At 44.1% G+C, this 19,817-nt stretch overlaps 1 protein-coding gene across 1 annotated transcript in view; it reads left to right on the top strand.

Moving 5' to 3' along the window:
* LOC143927035 (ranaspumin-like) overlaps nt 1-19,817 on the top strand; it is a 70,558-nt gene that overhangs the window by 18,079 nt on the left and 32,662 nt on the right. Inside the window, exons 7-10 of the mRNA XM_077451014.1 lie at nt 2,108-2,155; nt 2,583-2,627; nt 5,255-5,302; nt 9,950-10,000. Coding sequence (XP_077307140.1) covers nt 2,108-2,155; nt 2,583-2,627; nt 5,255-5,302; nt 9,950-10,000 — 192 coding nt within the window. The remainder of the gene's footprint in view (nt 1-2,107; nt 2,156-2,582; nt 2,628-5,254; nt 5,303-9,949; nt 10,001-19,817) is intronic.

The raw sequence follows: 19,817 nt of genomic DNA, 5'->3' as shown, positions 1-19,817 counted from the left end.
GCACTTGCCAGGAGTGCGTGCCTATCTCGCTACAAGGCTCGGCAAACACTGGTCTTGTAGCGAGATAGGCGCACGCTTCTGGTAAGTGAGTTTTCCCGTATTAGTGGTAGTAGTCACCTTGAACCAAAGATTTTTCTTTATTTGGAAAAATAATATTGGCGATGGGGATTTTTTTAGTCGTTAAACCATTGGAATGCTTTATTTGAACTTATTTAGTTTAAAATGAATTTTGGTTAAAAATATAATGCCTTTAGTTTAAAAAAAAAAAAAAAAACTTTATTCTATCATAGTATTTATTGAATGATTTATTGTGCATGAATTTCCACACTGAATCATTTTCTATACTGTATTATTGAATCAGTGCTGCAATTGCTATTTTGTTATAAATTGGAATAGACATAGTTGAAAAAAAAGACAGCAGTTCTTCAATTGACTAAAATAGTAAAATGCAGGACAAAACCCCCAAAAGTATGCATCACATATTTATAAAATTACTCCAGCTCAGTACATTTATGTAGTGAAGGTGGCATTCACTGAACATTCACTGGTGGTAAATAGTTTATTGCCTATTTAAACAAATTCCCTAGGGATATTCACCTGCAGTGAATTATTGTGTAATGCCATATTCACTGGTTTATAAATACTTCTTTAATTGTATGTGCTGTAACTGCCAAAATGCCAAAAATACTACAAAATATCACTCGACCACAGATAGCTTGCTCATAAGACCTGCAAGGAAGCAACACATCATTGAGTAATTACTCTATCAGTAGTTCAGGGTCTCTAGTGTGCCATGGTCCTAAGAATAAGAGACGGTGGACAGGTGATTTTAAAGAATTAATTAGTTGATTTCTAGTAAGAATATTTTCTGCTATGGTAAATGCTAATTGTTTATTTACTAAAGAAATAGAGACTCTGCATTGAAAATAACTTCTACCTTATTCACTAAACTATCATCCAATCACATGAAGGCAAAAATCATTTTTGTCTATTTCCTTTGCGCATTATTCGGCATTCAAAGCGAACAAAGCTTCATCTAGTTTTCTAAGGCTAACCATACATGGCTTGGTGTATGTCATTCAGTCCCACAAGCAAATAGAGAAATCAGTCTATTGCCCCATCCAAGTTAGGGCTCTTTCACACAATAGATCCGTTCAAGTCCACCTGTCAGTTTTTTAGGCGGACCTGAACGGATGTATTCACTGCTCCTAAAGCGCCCCTTCCCATTGAAAACAATGGGGCAGCGCTGCAAACCCAGCAGCTCTTTGCAGGCAGTTTTAACCCTTTTTCGGCCACTAGCGGGGGTTAAAACCACCCCGCTAGCAGCCAAAAAGCGTCTCTAAATATAGCGCAGGTTTACTGCTGGCGCCCGCCCGCCCCAGTGTGAAAGTAGCCTTAGATTTCATTTTGTTGAGCTAGGTGGTGCTTGCAGGACCACTTATGGCTTGAATGTTGGCCAATTCTGCAGAAATTATCTGAAATTCCTCATGTGTATGGCCAGCAAGTAAAAGTTTAATTTGCACAAACCATCTGTATTACATTAGTAAATCAAAACCCTTGGTTCATTGTCTTCCAATATATAGAACAGTGGTCATCAACCCTGTCCTCAGGGCCCACTAACAGGCCAGGCTTTATGTATTACCTTGGGGGAGATGCAGACTAGAATACTGCAAATCACTGAGCAGCAAATGAGATCACCTGTGATGTATTTCAGTTATCTTGCAAACCTTTCATGTTAGTGGGCCCCGGGGACAGGGTTGATGACCACTGATATAGAGGACCTGTCCCAAGAAAGTAAGGGGATAAAGCTGAGACTGATGAGTTAGGATCGTGTAAGTGACATACACTTAGAAAGGGGGACAACATGAAGATTGAATTAGATTATTATTGTTCTCAGGAAAGAATACTTTTTGTGTTTTTAATACTCACTCACAGGTGCGCTGGAACCATTAGTCTGTGAATGGGCTGTGTGTTTATGTGGCTTGAACCACTAGTTGGTGTGTGCATACAGCCCATTGAAGTCTATGTGGACAGGGTACTGGCCTTACTGTAATCATTTTTGTAAAGAAAAATACTAATGATCTTTTTTGTGCTTTTGTTTTTTCAGAAAAAACTGGGAATAGATGAATTAAAGGCAAAGCTTGTTTGCGCAGCGGTAAGGCCACAACTGTATATTGACAACTGAGACATTTTATTTTGTTTATTATGTTAAATGACTTCATATTTTCCAATGTACTCCTCTGTAAATACATTTTTATTAGGCAATTAATAAGGACTACTTTATTTATTTTTTATACAATTTGGTATATTATTGCTATGAAATATGTGTGACTATAACAAAAATCAGCACTATATCAATGAGACCACCATAACTGTTTGAGGAAGAAACCAACCACCCTGCTCATGTAAAACATACTGTATATCATTTATTAAATACAACAACATTTCTTCTCATATTGTATTTTAAAAATGGTGTATTACCTATGCATGTCTTTCTTTTCCTGTATGATGTCTTACATTATTTCTTTATGTATAGCTTTAATTACCCATATATACTAATTAGAAATCATATCCTCCAATAGGCAGGGAAACTTTTACAATCACAATGCCTGCAGGACGCCCTCAAGGTATGTATATATCATATCATCTGTAAACTAGAAATGGCAAGAAAAAAAAAAGACCCTGTCATGTTTAGAATTATTGGTTGCTATGGGACCAGAATCTAAACATTTACATACAATTTGGACATTTGTCTAATACTAAACATAGATTTTTACTTAAGAGTCTTTTACAGATTTATCACAGAGAATAATGGACATAATATAGCTTCATGCTATTTTAACCATTTCAGCCCCAGAAGATTCTACCCCCTTCCTGATCAGACAATTTTTACAATTCGGCACTGCGTCACTTTGACAATTGCGCGGTCGTGCAATGCTGTTCCTTAAACAAACTTGCCGTCTTTTTTTCCCCACAAATAGAACTTTTCTTTTGGTGGTATTTGCGCTATAAACAACAACAAAAACAACTATATTTTTTACTTTTTTGCTATAATAAATATTCATTTTTTTTAAACAAATTTATTCATTACTTTAGGCCAATATATATTCTTCTACATATTTTTGGTATTTAAAAAAAAAAAAAAAAAAAAAAAAAAAATCACAATAAGCAAGTTGATTGGTTTGCGCAAAAGTTATAGCGTCTACAAACTATGGGAAAGACTTGTGGAAGAGAAATTGCAGCTCAAAGGCTCCAGACCTGTTGAAGACACCCACCCTATACGATCTTGCAGGTGCTGGCTATGCTCAAATTAGAAAGGAAGGAAAAATCCTGGATGGCCGCACACCACTGAAGGCATCTTTATTGAAAGATTAAAATCCAAAAACAGTCATAGCTGAAGCATAGAAACCAGGGACAACCAGCTAACGCTTTCCACATCACAAACAAATGCTTAGTCATAGCTGAATGAACAAAATCTGATCTGTAGATATGGAGCTAATGAAAAATAGACAGCCAATCAAATGCAAAGAATGTTGAAAGAAATGTTGAAAAGCCCAAAATGAATGGCACCTGGAGGGGAGAAACAAAGAACAAACAAATACAATGAATTCAAATGAATGAATAAATAAAAAGATATATATATATATATATATATATATATATATATATATATATATATATATATATATATATATATATGTGTGTGTGGTCGTAAGCTAAATGCAGCTTCCCCATATGGTGCAATCGAAGGCTAAAAAACATTGTAACTAATAAAGGAAAAATGTATAATAGCTAATAATACAATTGCAGATACAGATTTAAAAGTTACAAAAGGACTATATACAAAATAAAATTAATCATCAAAAGGACCTGCAAGAGATTTGCTATCAATCGTTATACAAAAAGTCAAAAAAAGCATATATACTAAATACAGATATAAAAATGTCCATGTATAAAATTAAAATTGACTATTGGAACATAATTATTATTCCAATTTTGCCCGCACGAACATGTATGTAAAAAACATACAAAGACGTTAGGGCAAAGAATAAGAAGGACCCAAACTGCGTGAGCAAGGAGAAGCATAGCAATATAAATATGATTTTAGATTTAGAGCAAACCAAGCAAAGCTATAACTAACAATGTGAAAGCTTAATGCAGCTACAAAGATTGAAAATACAAGGCAATAGTCTTACTAAATAGACTATAAGAAACATGTAGAGTCTCCCTCCTCATGCTGCAAAATAAAAACAAAAGTCTCCAGTGAAGTTAAAAACTCCCTCCACATGTTGCAATACAAGAAAAGGCTGTGCTAGGTTTATAGTAGACAAAGCGCGGAGCGGAGCGAGACAGAAGTGTCACTCCACACACTGTACAAGGGCAATAACCAATTGAAGATACAAGACAGTAGCCTTACCAAATCAACTGCAAGCAACATTCAGAGTATCACTCTACATGCTGCAAATGAGACAAAATCTTCACTAGATTGCAGTTAGTTTAATCAACATGTGGAGTCTCACTCCACATGCTGCAGAATAAGACCAAGTTTTTACTAAATTACCACAAAGTGCAGAATAAAATGATAGTCTCAAACTACATGTTAAAATGCAGGACAATGACTGTAAGGGGATGGGACTGACTGAGGGAGGAGACCTATCGTTTGATCCTACTTAGTAGGAACAAACGATATGTCTCATCTCCCCTCACAGAAGGGATTTGTGTGTTTTGTGCTGGCTCTCGTGCACGCGATCGTGTGTGACCAGCAGCGATCGCACACACTTGCCACGCGCATTGGGTCCTCCACCGTGCAGCAGGCGAACGCTTGTGTTCTCTAGCGGCTCCTAAAGGAGACCCTGTACCCGTAAGGGGTTTCGCGCAGCTGTGCCATTGTGCCGCAGTATATCTATGTGAGCTGGTCGGGAAACGGTTAATCAAGATGAACTCCCTGCAGATTTAGGAAACAATATTTAATCCAGTTGTTGAGTCAATACAATCCATACATGTTTTTGACAGTGACAGCTGCAGAATAGTAGACGGTTAGTGACCAATCTCTTGGGAAAAGTCAGGTCTGCTAAGGTTGTTTTCATCTCAATACTTCATGAACACAATGAAAAATCTCTTGGCGGTTGAAAAAGTATATAGATTTACACAAATATATGAAGGTATAAACAGTTTTGCTATTATTTGTGCTTATTCAATAAATGTTTGTCATGTGGATATGAGTTGTTATGTGAACTGCTGTATTTCATTTCAGAAAACTACTCCGGATATATTAGCTTCCCTGACAGATCTTTATTGTAAGGTAATTCTTACCTAGATATTATTATACCGTATTCAAACATAAAAATATTAGGGAATATTACAGCTCTGGCAAAATGAAACCTAAATGATGGGGCATATTCCCCCAAGCAATCCAAAATAATCAAATTGTTCATTGTGTTAGTAAAAACATGTGTGTCTCTACTTCATACAATCTGTGCTTTTATAAAACTGCTTTATACTGTGTGGGATTTTTTTTGTTAATCAAATCATTAATAAAAACAAATATCTTACCTACCTAAGGTAACAGTGCCGAGAAGCTGGCACCATGTGGGGTTTATTGATAATTCTCATGACCTGTGATAGTCTTCAGATTGATCTCGGTGTTCCTGTGGAGCACCTTGGATCTACACCCAACCTGTACATGGGGCTTTTACTTCTGCCCAAGTCAAAACTATGGTTATAAAGTGTATGTAAAACCAAAAATAAATGATTATATTGTATTATTGTTCAGCTCACCAGTCCTTAGATGTAATGACCAGGGCTGGACTGGGACAAAAAATTTGGCCCTGGGCTTCATCCAGACCGCCCCAATTTAATTTTGCAAACACGTATAAAAACAGTATGTAAACTATACGCAATTGTGCAAAAACACATAAATACATACATTCTATTGTAAGTGTAAATGGCTTCCTTTTTTTTAACTCTTTATTTCGAGAAAAATATGCATTCCAACATTACAGACGCCTTTAGAATGACATGATTTGAATGAATGACTTACACCAGGGTCCCAAGAGAGCCCCCCTTACATCAGGGTCCCCAGAGAGCCCCTCCTTACATCAGGCTCCCCAGAGAGCGTCCCCTTTACATCAGGATCCTCAGAGAGTCTCCCTCTTACATCAGGGTCCGCAGAGACCCCCCTTTACATCAGGGTCCACAGAGAGCCCCCTTTACATCAGGGTCCCCAGAGAGCCTCCCACTTACATAAGTGTCCCCAGAGAGCCACCCACTTACATAAGTGTCCCCAGAGAGCTTCCTCCTTACATCAGGATCCCAAGAGAGCTTTCCTTTTACATCAGGGTCCCCAGAGAGCCCCTGCCTTTTATCAGGGTCCCCAGAGAGCCCCCCATTACATCAGGGGCCCCAGAGAGCCTCCCATTACATCGGGGTCCCCAGAGAGCCCCCCATTACATCAGGGTCCCCAGAGTGCCTCTCCCTTACAACAGGGTCCCCAAAGAGCATTTGCCTTACATCGGGGTCCCCATAGAGCCCCCCACTTACATCAGGGTCCCCAGAGAGCTCCCCTCACTTATATTAGGAATTATGTCATCTCTCTTCTCTCTCATCTGCCTGGCTCTCCCCTGCTGCCTGCCCGCTCTCTGGCTGTCCTGTGCTGCCCACTGCACAGCTGCAGAGAGGCCACAGCATGGTAGTGGGCTGCGGTCCTGTGGTTGGGGACCCCTAGGACTTGGGGCTTTGGACCCCATATTTAGGGCTATAGCCCTAAAAGCCACCCCCTAGCGACTCCACTGGCTGTCACTGAAACCGGCCCACCGAGCCATTGCCCCAACGAGAAACTCCCAGTAGTCCCGATGGCCAGTATATTCCTGGTGATGACTGCGGTAGTTTTCATTTCCCAGGTTTTTTCGTCGGGGTGCTTTTATTTTCACTGGTGCTCCTTCTATTAGTACACTTCCTATTCTAGTGTGACAATTCTTTCCTACTATACTGAATATATGGGGGAGCAGTGTTATCACTTTGTGCTGCTTTTTGCTGATCTAGACAACAAAACACATCCCCCTCACCTTGCCTCCTTAGCATAGAGGGGAGATGTTCTGTAGTCCAAAAAGTTTCAGTGCAACAGAGGCAAAGTACACAGGAAGCAACACGCTCATTGGCATTTTAATGGATGAACAAGTATTTTTCTATGCTTGCAGAATTTGTAAAGATGCAAACCATGGAGAAATGTGAATTTATTTGAGAGAAGTACTAAATATAGTTTCTTTTTTTTTAACCACTAGGCTACTGAGCACATAAACCCCCTTCCTGCCCAGGCCAATTTTCAGCTTTCAGTGCTGTTGCACTTTAAATAACAATTGTACGGTCATGTAATACTGTACCCAAATGAGTTTTTTATATTTTTTTTCACGCAAATAGATTTTTCTTTTGTTGGTATTTAATCACTGCTGGGTTTTTTATTTTTTGCTAAAAAGATGAAAAAAAAAAACGAAAATAAAAAAAAAACAGTTTCACAGCTTGTGATAAAATTTTACATAGTTAGTAAGGTTGAATAAAGACACCAGTCCATCCAGTTCAACCCAAATGAGTGCCTACAATTGTGCCTATCCCTGTACACCACACACTCACATCAGTCCCTGCCCTCAAGGAGCCCACAATCCAAGGTCCCCATTCATATACTAGGGCCAATTTTGGACAGAAGTCAATTAACCTACCTGCATGTCTTTGGAGTATGAGAGGAAACTGGAGTACCCGGAGGAAACCCACACAGGCACAGACAGAACATGCAAACTCCAGGCAGGTAGTGTTGTGGTTGGGTTTTGAACCAGTGACCCTTCTTACTGCTAGGTGAGAGTGCTAACCACTACTCCACTGTGCCGCCCTTTGACATTTTGAAAACAGGTCATTTTTCTCCTTCATTGATGTGCGCTGATAAGGCTGCACTGATAGGCTGCATTCATGGGCACTGAGAGGTGGCACTGATGGGCACTTTTGGTTGGCACTGATGGGGGGTACTGAAGGGCACTAATAGGTGGCACTGAAGGGCTCTGATAGGTGGCACTAGTACGTGGCACTGATGGGCACTGGTAAGTGACACTGATAGGCAGCACTGATCAGTGGCACTGATGATGAGGCACTAATTGGCAATGATTGGTGGCACTGGGGACACTGTCCCTCTGAGAGTAACCAATTGCAGATCTTCTATTTACATCACGTGATCAGCTGTCATTGGCTGACAGCTGATTACGTGGTAAGGAACTGGTATCGGCCCCTTATTTCGATCTGCGATAAGCCGATTCTCATCTATTGATGGCCTCCTGGCAATTAAGGCCCGCACTGTAGCAGTCATTCGGCTATAGCGTAGGCACAAGAAGGTTAAATATGTTCTAGAATTAAAAAAAAAAAACATTTGTTTTTCTGATACATTTTTGTTGAGAAAATTACCCTCCTTTCCCTGGTTGAATAATATACATTGCTTGCATTTTAACGGCTCTGAAGAAATAGATGTCTCTTTAACACTAATTGTAGATTGAATGTAAGGATCTGATTTATTATGATGGCCTGGTGTACTTCCAATGCTTTAATGAGGAAAGCTGCAGTGTCTGCACCCATTTAGATGTATTTAATCCTTATTTAAACCATGGGGAGTATCTCCCTAAAACTTACATTTCTATTGCAGGGAATGCTTAAAATTTGACATTGTAGTGCAGATTTCTGAGAAAACCAGTCAGCCAATCATACAAGCAGGAAATTACATTTTCAGTTTTTATTGACCTTAAATTACAATATGGTTTATGTAGCAATTTTATACAATATAATATTTTTTTAGTTGACATTTTTTCATTAAAAGAAAGCAAGAACATTTGTGGCCAGGTTAGGTTAGATTTAACATTAAGATTATGGTAGAAAACAGGTTAATACTGCGCTAAAAGTACAACACAGAATAAAATTAAAAATAGCTGCAACAAAAACCATCAAATATCTCTATGGTGCAAGTGAAATAATAAAAACATAAGTTGCTCTAAAAATGAAAGAATCACAAATTAAGTGACATATACTGCAAATGAATTAATAAATAAATAATGAACATTCAAAAAAATTTATAAACACAAAAATAAATATAGAATAAAATTGATAGTGGATACAAAGGACAAAAAAATGATGAGTGGATGAAAAAATTAATAAAAAATGAGTCGTTGAGATAGTAAATTCCAGAGGTTATGCACCTTTACCAGAAGGAAGGAGAGGGGGAGAAAGAGAAAATCTCGATCAGAGGAGAAGATCCCACTCTGTAAGTGGGAACCTTTACCTGAACAGGTGGACTCCATCAAGAGCGAAAGTCGTATGCGCAGGCAGATTAAGCACTCTGTGGGGTCTGGTAGGTCTCCAGCGCCTCCAAAATTCTCCTATTATGAACGGTAGCCACTCAGCGGGATATGATGGGTCCAGGCAAGCAGTCACTCTAATCTGGGAATATACACTCAGACTTGGACGGTCCCAGTCTCCCAGGGATCTTATGCTCAGATCGAGATTCTTCCTCTTTCTCCCCCTTTCCTTCCTAGAGGTAGTAAATTCCAGAGGTGGATAACCTCTGGAATTTACTACCTCAACGGACTAATTGTTTCATTCATTTTCTCATCCATTCATCATTTTTTTGTCCTTTTTGTACCCACTATCAATTTTTTATTCTATATTTATTTTTGTGTTTATGAATTTATTTATTTATTTTTAATGTTCGCTACTTATTAATTAATTAATTAATTCATTTGCACTATATTTCACTTAATTTTTCATTTCTAGCACAACTTATGTTTTTATTATTTAGCTTTAACATTGATTTACTCTAAATCCAGCAAACAATACAGGACATTTGGAATCAGTATTTTGAATGCCATAAGCACTGTGCTGGATAAAAAATTGAATTTACATTCATTATTTTCTGTTTTTATAGTCAAAGAACAGTGGTGCAGCTGGTGTTGCTTCTGGACTTTCAGAAATATTGGTAAGAACCTTTTATAATGTGAATGCAAAGTATTGTAAAACATGACAACCAGTTATCAATCATTTCGGTTTTGGGAATGAGTTGAAATCTATATCCATTCTACATCCAGTTTGCTATACTTGAAATGTCTACTTGAATAAGCCCACAGAGCATGGCAACTATACATTGTTCACATGTACTCAATTCCAAACCAGGCATGGTAAATGACAACTGGAGAATAAACGTTTTACTCCTGAACATTTGCTACAATGTATTCCAAAAAGTCTTAAAAACATTTTGCTATAAGATAACAACCAATTAGAATGCATCCTGTCCATCTTGACGTCAGTAAAATCATCTCAAATTGGCTGCTATGTGTCTCTTCATGTTGCCAAAATATTACAATTAGTGATGGACGAACTTCCGACGGGACGTTTCGCGAACGCGAAACGCGAACGGACACAAACGTTCGCGAAAACGACCGTTCGCCGCGGGCTCCATTGACTTCAATGGGAGGCGAATTTCGCAAACCTTTAGGTCGAATTTGCGGCCACGGGGTAATTATTAGGGGGTAGCACGTAGTCCCACCACCTGGACAATAGCATAATACATGTATGAGGTGAATTTGGGATCGATAACTACAAGCATTTTTTTTTTATTTGGGAAATTGTTCTGACAATTCAGGACTATGGAGCTAATGAAGGCAATGGAGGAGAGGGAAGGTCAGGGACCAGGGTAGGCAAACAAGAGGGTGCAGGAGATACAGAGCACTGACAGCAGCACCGTAATACAGAGCACTGACATCAGCACCGTGACATACAGCGCTGACAGCAGCTCCGTGACATACAGCGCTGACAGCAGCTCCGTGACATACAGCGCTGACAGCAGCTCCGTGACATACAGCGCTGACAGCAGCTCCGTGACATACAGCGCTGACAGCAGCTCCGTGACATACAGCGCTGACAGCAGCACCGTGACATACAGCGCTGACAGCAGCTCCGTGACATACAGCGCTGACAGCAGCTCCGTGACATACAGCGCTGACAGCAGCTCCGTGACATACAGCACTGACAGCAGCTCCGTGACATACAGCGCTGACAGCAGCTCCGTGACATACAGCGCTGACAGCAGCACCGTGACATACAGCGCTGACAGCAGCTCCGTGACATACAGCGCTGACAGCAGCTCCGTGACATACAGCGCTGACAGCAGCTCCGTGACATACAGCGCTGACAGCAGCTCCGTGACATACAGCGCTGACAGCAGCTCCGTGACATACAGCGCTGACAGCAGCTCCGTGACATACAGCGCTGACAGCAGCTCCGTGACATACAGCGCTGACAGCAGCTCCGTGACATACAGCGCTGACAGCAGCTCCGTGACATACAGCGCTGACAGCAGCACCGTAAGCAGCCCCAGGAGGAAGTCAGCACAGCACAGGGATGGTGTGATCCCCTCATAATAAGAACCCCCAGGAGGAAGTCAGCACAGCACAGGGATGGTGGGAGCCCCTCATAATAAGAACACCCAGGAGGAAGTCAGCACAGCACAGGGATGGTGGGAACCCCTCATAATAAGCAGCCCCAGTAGAAATATGACACCGCTCAACCTCTTCAAAGAGGAGGGTAGGGGCATATAGTACGGTGTGCTTTTTTGGGTCAGGGAAGTGAGCCAAATGAATTAAGAAGGTCTGTGTGCTTGATTCCAAAAATTGTTTATAGACATATACATGGTCTACTGATCACATGTGTTGAATTCCTCCGAGATCCATGCCTCATTCATTTTTAGAAATGTGAGGTAGTTAACACTGTGGTGAGCTAGGCGAGTACGCTTATCGGTCACAATCCCCCCTGCTGCGCTGAACGTCCTTTCGGACAGGACACTGGATGAGGGGCAAGCCAACAGTTCGATTGCAAATTGGGCAAGCTCTGGCCAGAGGTCAAGCCTGCCCACCCAGTAGTCTAGGGGTTCATCACTCCTCAGAGCGTCCACATCGGCCGTTAACCCAATGTAGTCGGACACCTGACGGTCTAGGCGTTCCCTGATGCTGGATCCGGATGACACCTGTCGATGGGTCGGCTGAAAGAATGACCTCATATCCGAAGTCACCAACACATCTTCAAACCGGCCTCTTCTTGCAGGCGCTGTTGGATTGGTACCCGCAAATCCTTCTCTGGGAGTGGGAATTGCTCCTCTGCCAGCGCACGCAAAAGCAGAATGCAGCATTTCTCGAAGCAAGGCCTGGAAGTGCTGCATTCTGACAGCCCTCTGCGACGGCGGTAACATTTCCGCCATTTTGTGTTTGTACCGGGGGTCTAAGTACGTTGCCACCCAGTACTGGTCCTTGACCCTCATGCTTTTTATACGGGGGTCCCTATTAAAACACTGGAGCATGAAGGCCCCCATTTGCACTAAAGTGGAAGCGGTGTGGTGGCCTGGCTCCTGCTCATCATCCAGGATAATGTCGTCCTCTTCATTCTCCTCTCCCCATCCTCGCACAACAGGGATCCCAGAAAGGTTTAAAGCATGCTCTTCTTGCTCCTGCTCATCCGCCCCGGCACCATCCTCCTCTGACTCCTCATCAGACTCCTGTTGTTGACTTGTCTCAGATAGAGTAGCCCCCCCTGGGAATTCATCCAGCATTGCGACTTCCTCATCTTCCCGCTCCTGCTCCTCCACAGCCTGATCAATGACACGACGCAATGCACGCTCCAGAAAGAAGGCATAAGGTACCATGTCACTGATGGCGCCATGGCTGCGACTGACCAGTTTGGTGATCTCCTCAAATGGCCGCAGAAGTCTGCATGTGTCGCGCATGAGCAGCCACTGGCGCGGTGAAAAAAAACCCAGCTCCCCAGAACCGTTTCTTTCGCAGAGTTCATACAGGTAGACGTTAACTGCACGTTTCTGCTGGAGCAGCCTATCAAGCATATAGAAGGTTGAGTTCCATCGCGTCGGGCAATCGCAAATAAGACGTCTGACCGGCAGATGGTGTCGCCGCTGAATGTCAGCAAGGCGAGCCATGGCCGTGTAAGATCTTCTGAAATGGGCCGAGATTTTCCTTGCCTGCCGCAAGATGTCCTGGACCCCAGGGTATTTGACAAGGAATCGCTGCACGACCAAGTTTAAGACGTGTGCCATGCACGGCACGTGCGTGATTTTGCCCTGTTTCAATGCGCTAAGCAGATTGGCACCGTTGTCACACACCACTTTACCAACTGTCAAATTGAGCGGTGTTAGCCACTCATCTGCCTGTGAACGCAAAGCTGAAAGGAGTGCCGGGCCAGTGTGGCTCTTTGCTTCCAGGCACAACAGACGCAGCACGGCATGGCAACGTCTCACCTGGCATGTGGAATAGGTTCTGGGGAGCTTGGGCGGTGCAGTGGAAGAGACGCTAGCAGCGGAAAAGGAGGAGGCAGCTGAGGAGGAGAGGGAGGAGGATGGAGTAGGAGGAGGAGAAGAAGAGTCAGGCCTGCATGCAATCCGTGGCGGTAAAACCAAATCTACACGGGTGCCACGGGTTACATGCTTGACGGCCGTCAGAAGGTTCACCCAGTGGGCAGTAAAACTGATATACCTTCCCTGCCCGTGTTTGCTAGACCACGTGTCTGTGGTCAGATGTATCTTGGCACCGACACTGTGTGCCAGAGATACATTCACTTGCCGCTGAACATGGCCATATAGCTCTGGGATGCCCTTCTCTGAGAAATACTTCCTTCCTGGGACCTTCCATTGTGGTGTTCCAATGGCCACAAATTTGCGAAAGGCCTCCGAGTCCACCAGTTTATATGGCAGTAGTTGGCGGGCTATGAGTTCTGACAAGCCAGCCGCCAACTGTTGGGCAAGAGGGTTATCCGGCGTCATCATTTTTTTACGCTCAAACATTAGGCCCACGGAAGCCTGCCTTTTTGCAGAAAAATGTGAGCTTGGCGTGATGGAAGGTGGAGTGGAGGACAATTGTGAGGAGAGAGGAGAAGGAGAAGTAGAAGACGAGGCTGGACGGTGAGAGCCTGCAGTGTGGCTTTGTGTGTTCCGTTGCTCCCACTGGGCTCGGTGATGGCTGCTCATGTGCCTTCTTAAGGCGGTCGTCCCTAGGTGAGTATTGGGCTTACCGCGACTAACGCGTTGACTGCAAAGATTGCAGATGGCAACGCTATTGTCAGCAGCGGACACGTTAAAAAAAGCCCACACTGCGGAGCCATGTGCCGGTGTCCTGGGAGCGCCAGATGTGACCGTACATGGTCGATGACTCGCTCCTGATACATTTGCAGTCTGCTTTGTCCCTGCTGTGCAATGTAAGTCATTGCTGCTTCTCCTCCCTATCTGCTGGTCCATATCTCCCTCTGAACTCCCCTCCTCTTCCTCTCTTGTGGGCACCCACGTGACATCACTAGACACGTCATCATCAACGTCACCTTCCCCACCGCTATAAGTAGAGTAGGCAGCAACACCGGGGACCAACCTCCTCCTTGGGCTGATCTGGGTACTGGCGTCAGACTGCTGAGTAGCGCTTGTTGCTACCTCCTCTTCCTGATCCAATACCAAGAGTGGCTGCGCATCAGAAATGTCCTCTTGATATGGATCGGAAAATAATTCCAGTGACTCAAGCGGAAGGTATGTGGTGGTGGTGGTGGTGGTCGTGTTGTTGGTGGTAGTGTCTTTGGGGGTGCACATAGCAGAGAGTGAAGAAGAGGGTGCAGATCGAGAGGATGAGGAGGGTGCAGAAGAGTAAGGCTGAGCGAGCCACTCAACCAAGTCTGGTGCATCCTTTAAAGTAATTGAACGCACCTTCTGCAACTTCCCACTTTGGCTCAAGCCTGTTGCTCCTGCCCTACCCCTACCACCCCTGCGGAAGGGCCTGCCTCTTCCTCTGCATGTCATTTTTTAAATGACCCTGTGACAAAACTCTTAGTCCCTATACCGCTGAAGGACTGCTGCAGTATAGGTGAGCGGTCAGCAGTGGTGCACGTCAACCCTATCTATTGTGGACCTATAGCGGTCCTTACAGAACAGCAGACTGTACCGCACTCAAGCCTATGTACCGTAGCACCCTATACCAAGTTACCAGTCCTTATAAGAACTTTTGTGGACCAAGCAGGTTGTGTATTAGTGTTTAGCAGACTGTACGTCAGTCCCTATACCGCTGAAGGACTGCTGCAGTATAGGGCAGCGGTCAGCAGTGGTGCACGTCAACCCTATCTATTGTGGACCGATAGCGGTCCTTACAGAACAGCAGACTGTACCGCACTCAAGCCTATGTACCGTAGCACCCTATACCAAGTTACCAGTCCTTATAAGAACTTTTGTGGACCAAGCAGGTTGTGTATTAGTGTTTAGCAGACTGTACGTCAGTCCCTATACCGCTGAAGGACTGCTGCAGTATAGGGCAGCGGTCAGCAGTGGTGCACGTCAACCCTATCTATTGTGGACCGATAGCGGTCCTTACAGAACAGCAGACTGTACCGCACTCAAGCCTATGTACCGTAGCACCCTATACCAAGTTACCAGTCCTTATAAGAACTTTTGTGGAACAAGCAGGTTGTGTGTTAGTGATTAGCAGACTGTACGTCAGTCCCTATACCGCTGAAGGACTGCTGCAGTATAGGTGAGCGGTCAGCAGTGGTGCACGTCAACCCTATCTATTGTGGACCGATAGCGGTCCTTACAGAACAGCAGACTGTACCGCACTCAAGCCTATGTACCGTAGCACCCTATACCAAGTTACCAGTCCTTATAAGAACTTTTGTGGACCAAGCAGGTTGTGTATTAGTGTTTAGCAGACTGTACGTCAGTCCCTATACCGCTGAAGGACTGCTGCAGTATAGGGCAGCGGTCAGCAGTGGTGCACGTCAACCCTATCTATTGTGGACCGATAGCGGTCCTTACAGAACAGCAGACTGTACCGCACTCAAGCCTATGTACCGTAGCACCCTATACCAAGTTACCAGTCCTTATAAGAACTTTTGTGGAACAAGCAGGTTGTGTGTTAGTGATTAGCAGACTGTACGTCAGTCCCTATACCGCTGAAGGACTGCTGCAGTATAGGTGAGCGGTCAGCAGTGGTGCACGTCAACCCTATCTATTGTGGACCGATAGCGGTCCTTACAGAACAGCAGACTGTACCGCACTCAAGCCTATGTACCGTAGCACCCTATACCAAGTTACCAGTCCTTATAAGAACTTTTGTGGACCAAGCAGGTTGTGTATTAGTGTTTAGCAGACTGTACGTCAGTCCCTATACCGCTGAAGGACTGCTGCAGTATAGGGCAGCGGTCAGCAGTGGTGCACGTCAACCCTATCTATTGTGGACCGATAGCGGTCCTTACAGAACAGCAGACTGTACCGCACTCAAGCCTATGTACCGTAGCACCCTATACCAAGTTACCAGTCCTTATAAGAACTTTTGTGGACCAAGCAGGTTGTGTGTTAGTGTTTAGCAGACTGTACGTCAGTCCCTATACCGCTGAAGGACTGCTGCAGTATAGGGCAGCGGTCAGCAGTGGTGCACGTCAACCCTATCTATTGTGGACCGATAGCGGTCCTTACAGAACAGCAGACTGTACCGCACTCAAGCCTATGTACCGTAGCACCCTATACCAAGTTACCAGTCCTTATAAGAACTTTTGTGGAACAAGCAGGTTGTGTGTTAGTGATTAGCAGACTGTACGTCAGTCCCTATACCGCTGAAGGACTGCTGCAGTATAGGTGAGCGGTCAGCAGTGGTGCACGTCAACCCTATCTATTGTGGACCGATAGCGGTCCTTACAGAACAGCAGACTGTACCGCACTCAAGCCTATGTACCGTAGCACCCTATACCAAGTTACCAGTCCTTATAAGAACTTTTGTGGACCAAGCAGGTTGTGTATTAGTGTTTAGCAGACTGTACGTCAGTCCCTATACCGCTGAAGGACTGCTGCAGTATAGGGCAGCGGTCAGCAGTGGTGCACGTCAACCCTATCTATTGTGGACCGATAGCGGTCCTTACAGAACAGCAGACTGTACCGCACTCAAGCCTATGTACCGTAGCACCCTATACCAAGTTACCAGTCCTTATAAGAACTTTTGTGGAACAAGCAGGTTGTGTGTTAGTGATTAGCAGACTGTACGTCAGTCCCTATACCGCTGAAGGACTGCTGCAGTATAGGTGAGCGGTCAGCAGTGGTGCACGTCAACCCTATCTATTGTGGACCGATAGCGGTCCTTACAGAACAGCAGACTGTACCGCACTCAAGCCTATGTACCGTAGCACCCTATACCAAGTTACCAGTCCTTATAAGAACTTTTGTGGACCAAGCAGGTTGTGTATTAGTGTTTAGCAGACTGTACGTCAGTCCCTATACCGCTGAAGGACTGCTGCAGTATAGGGCAGCGGTCAGCAGTGGTGCACGTCAACCCTATCTATTGTGGACCGATAGCGGTCCTTACAGAACAGCAGACTGTACCGCACTCAAGCCTATGTACCGTAGCACCCTATACCAAGTTACCAGTCCTTATAAGAACTTTTGTGGACCAAGCAGGTTGTGTGTTAGTGTTTAGCAGACTGTACGTCAGTCCCTATACCGCTGAAGGACTGCTGCAGTATAGGGCAGCGGTCAGCAGTGGTGCACGTCAACCCTATCTATTGTGGACCGATAGCGGTCCTTACAGAACAGCAGACTGTACCGCACTCAAGCCTATGTACCGTAGCACCCTATACCAAGTTACCAGTCCTTATAAGAACTTTTGTGGAACAAGCAGGTTGTGTGTTAGTGATTAGCAGACTGTACGTCAGTCCCTATACCGCTGAAGGACTGCTGCAGTATAGGTGAGCGGTCAGCAGTGGTGCACGTCAACCCTATCTATTGTGGACCGATAGCGGTCCTTACAGAACAGCAGACTGTACCGCACTCAAGCCTATGTACCGTAGCACCCTATACCAAGTTACCAGTCCTTATAAGAACTTTTGTGGACCAAGCAGGTTGTGTATTAGTGTTTAGCAGACTGTACGTCAGTCCCTATACCGCTGAAGGACTGCTGCAGTATAGGGCAGCGGTCAGCAGTGGTGCACGTCAACCCTATCTATTGTGGACCGATAGCGGTCCTTACAGAACAGCAGACTGTACCGCACTCAAGCCTATGTACCGTAGCACCCTATACCAAGTTACCAGTCCTTATAAGAACTTTTGTGGACCAAGCAGGTTGTGTATTAGTGTTTAGCAGACTGTACGTCAGTCCCTATACCGCTGAAGGACTGCTGCAGTATAGGGCAGCGGTCAGCAGTGGTGCACGTCAACCCTATCTATTGTGGACCGATAGCGGTCCTTACAGAACAGCAGACTGTACCGCACTCAAGCCTATGTACCGTAGCACCCTATACCAAGTTACCAGTCCTTATAAGAACTTTTGTGGAACAAGCAGGTTGTGTGTTAGTGATTAGCAGACTGTACGTCAGTCCCTATACCGCTGAAGGACTGCTGCAGTATAGGGCAGCGGTCAGCAGTGGTGCACGTCAACCCTATCTATTGTGGACCGATAGCGGTCCTTACAGAACAGCAGACTGTACCGCACTCAAGCCTATGTACCGTAGCACCCTATACCAAGTTACCAGTCCTTATAAGAACTTTTGTGGAACAAGTGAGTTGTGAATGTTTAGCAGACTGCAGCAGAAGGGCAGCAGTCAAGTATAATATCCTTTCTATATTTGGAAGAAAGAATATTATACATGTACAAGCCTATTACTGTACCACTGATACCAGTCCTGAAAAGAACCTTTGTGGAACTAATAATAACAGCAAGTCTTTAAAATTACCCTCACTGCCTGACAACACTGCTTCCTTCCTGTCCCTATACAAATTGGCAAAAAAAGAGAACGATTAGTGGTTACTGGAACAGCTCTTTTGTGGACCTTGATAGTAACAGCTAATGATGATGATGATGATGATGATGATGAAAGACTAATCTGGCTGTCCCTGTAGCATACACCGTCCTTTCCCTTTCTCTAAACTAACAAAAGACACTCAGGCTGCTGCAAGAATCAGCAGCACAGCAAACCTATCAACACCTAACACCTATACCAGTCCTGAAAAGAACTTTTGTGTACCAAATAGCTAGTGGTTTATCTCTCCCTACTCCACACAGGAACCTGTCCCTATCTTAACAGAAGAAAGAATGTAAAATGGCCACCGGATCGGGTGTATTTATAGGTTAGGGGGAATGTACAAGTGTCCATGTGCTGTCATGTCTCAATTGGCTGTCCTGTATCACATGATAAACGTGTCACCAAAGGTTAAAGTTCTTGTATACATTAAACACGTAAGTCCGCCGCGGCGAACGACGGAAAAAGGCGTTCGAACGTGCGGACCGCGAATGTCGGAAATTCGCCGCGAAACGACCGCCGGGCGAACCGTTCGGCCATCACTAATTACAATAAGTAAAATCAGTAGGGATTGGTGAAATTAACACAGTAGACAGAGAAAAGTCCATATTTTGTATTCCAGTGTAGTTTTTAAAATGCAACTAAAAGTGTATTACCTATTTCAGCTCGTTTGAGGCACAAAGAGTGAACCTTTAATCACAAATTGATGGCTTCTACCTTGTGCTCTGTCTGCTCAGGCAGCTCCCGGCTTCAAATTGAAAGTGATTTGGTGTCTCTATAGCCGCCAAGCACTTTGCCAGAGTGGGCGGAGTGATGTCCCCCCCCACCAGTGCCCCCTATGGTTCCTGAGTCCTCTCACTTTTACTTTACTTTTACCCAGTGTTTGGGACCACAAGATGGTTCAAGGTGGAGAGCAGGGAAATCCATGTCTTTTTTTTTTTTTTCCAAACAAATTTTATTGAGTATAATGGGTGATAACAGGA

The sequence above is a fragment of the Lithobates pipiens genome, unplaced genomic scaffold, assembly GCF_037356315.1.
Source record: "Lithobates pipiens isolate NorthernLeopardFrog02 unplaced genomic scaffold, aLitPip1_a1.2 Scaffold_23, whole genome shotgun sequence".
In the NCBI taxonomy this organism is placed as follows: Eukaryota; Metazoa; Chordata; class Amphibia; order Anura; family Ranidae; genus Lithobates; species Lithobates pipiens.
This window is presented reverse-complemented; position numbering and strand designations above follow the sequence as displayed.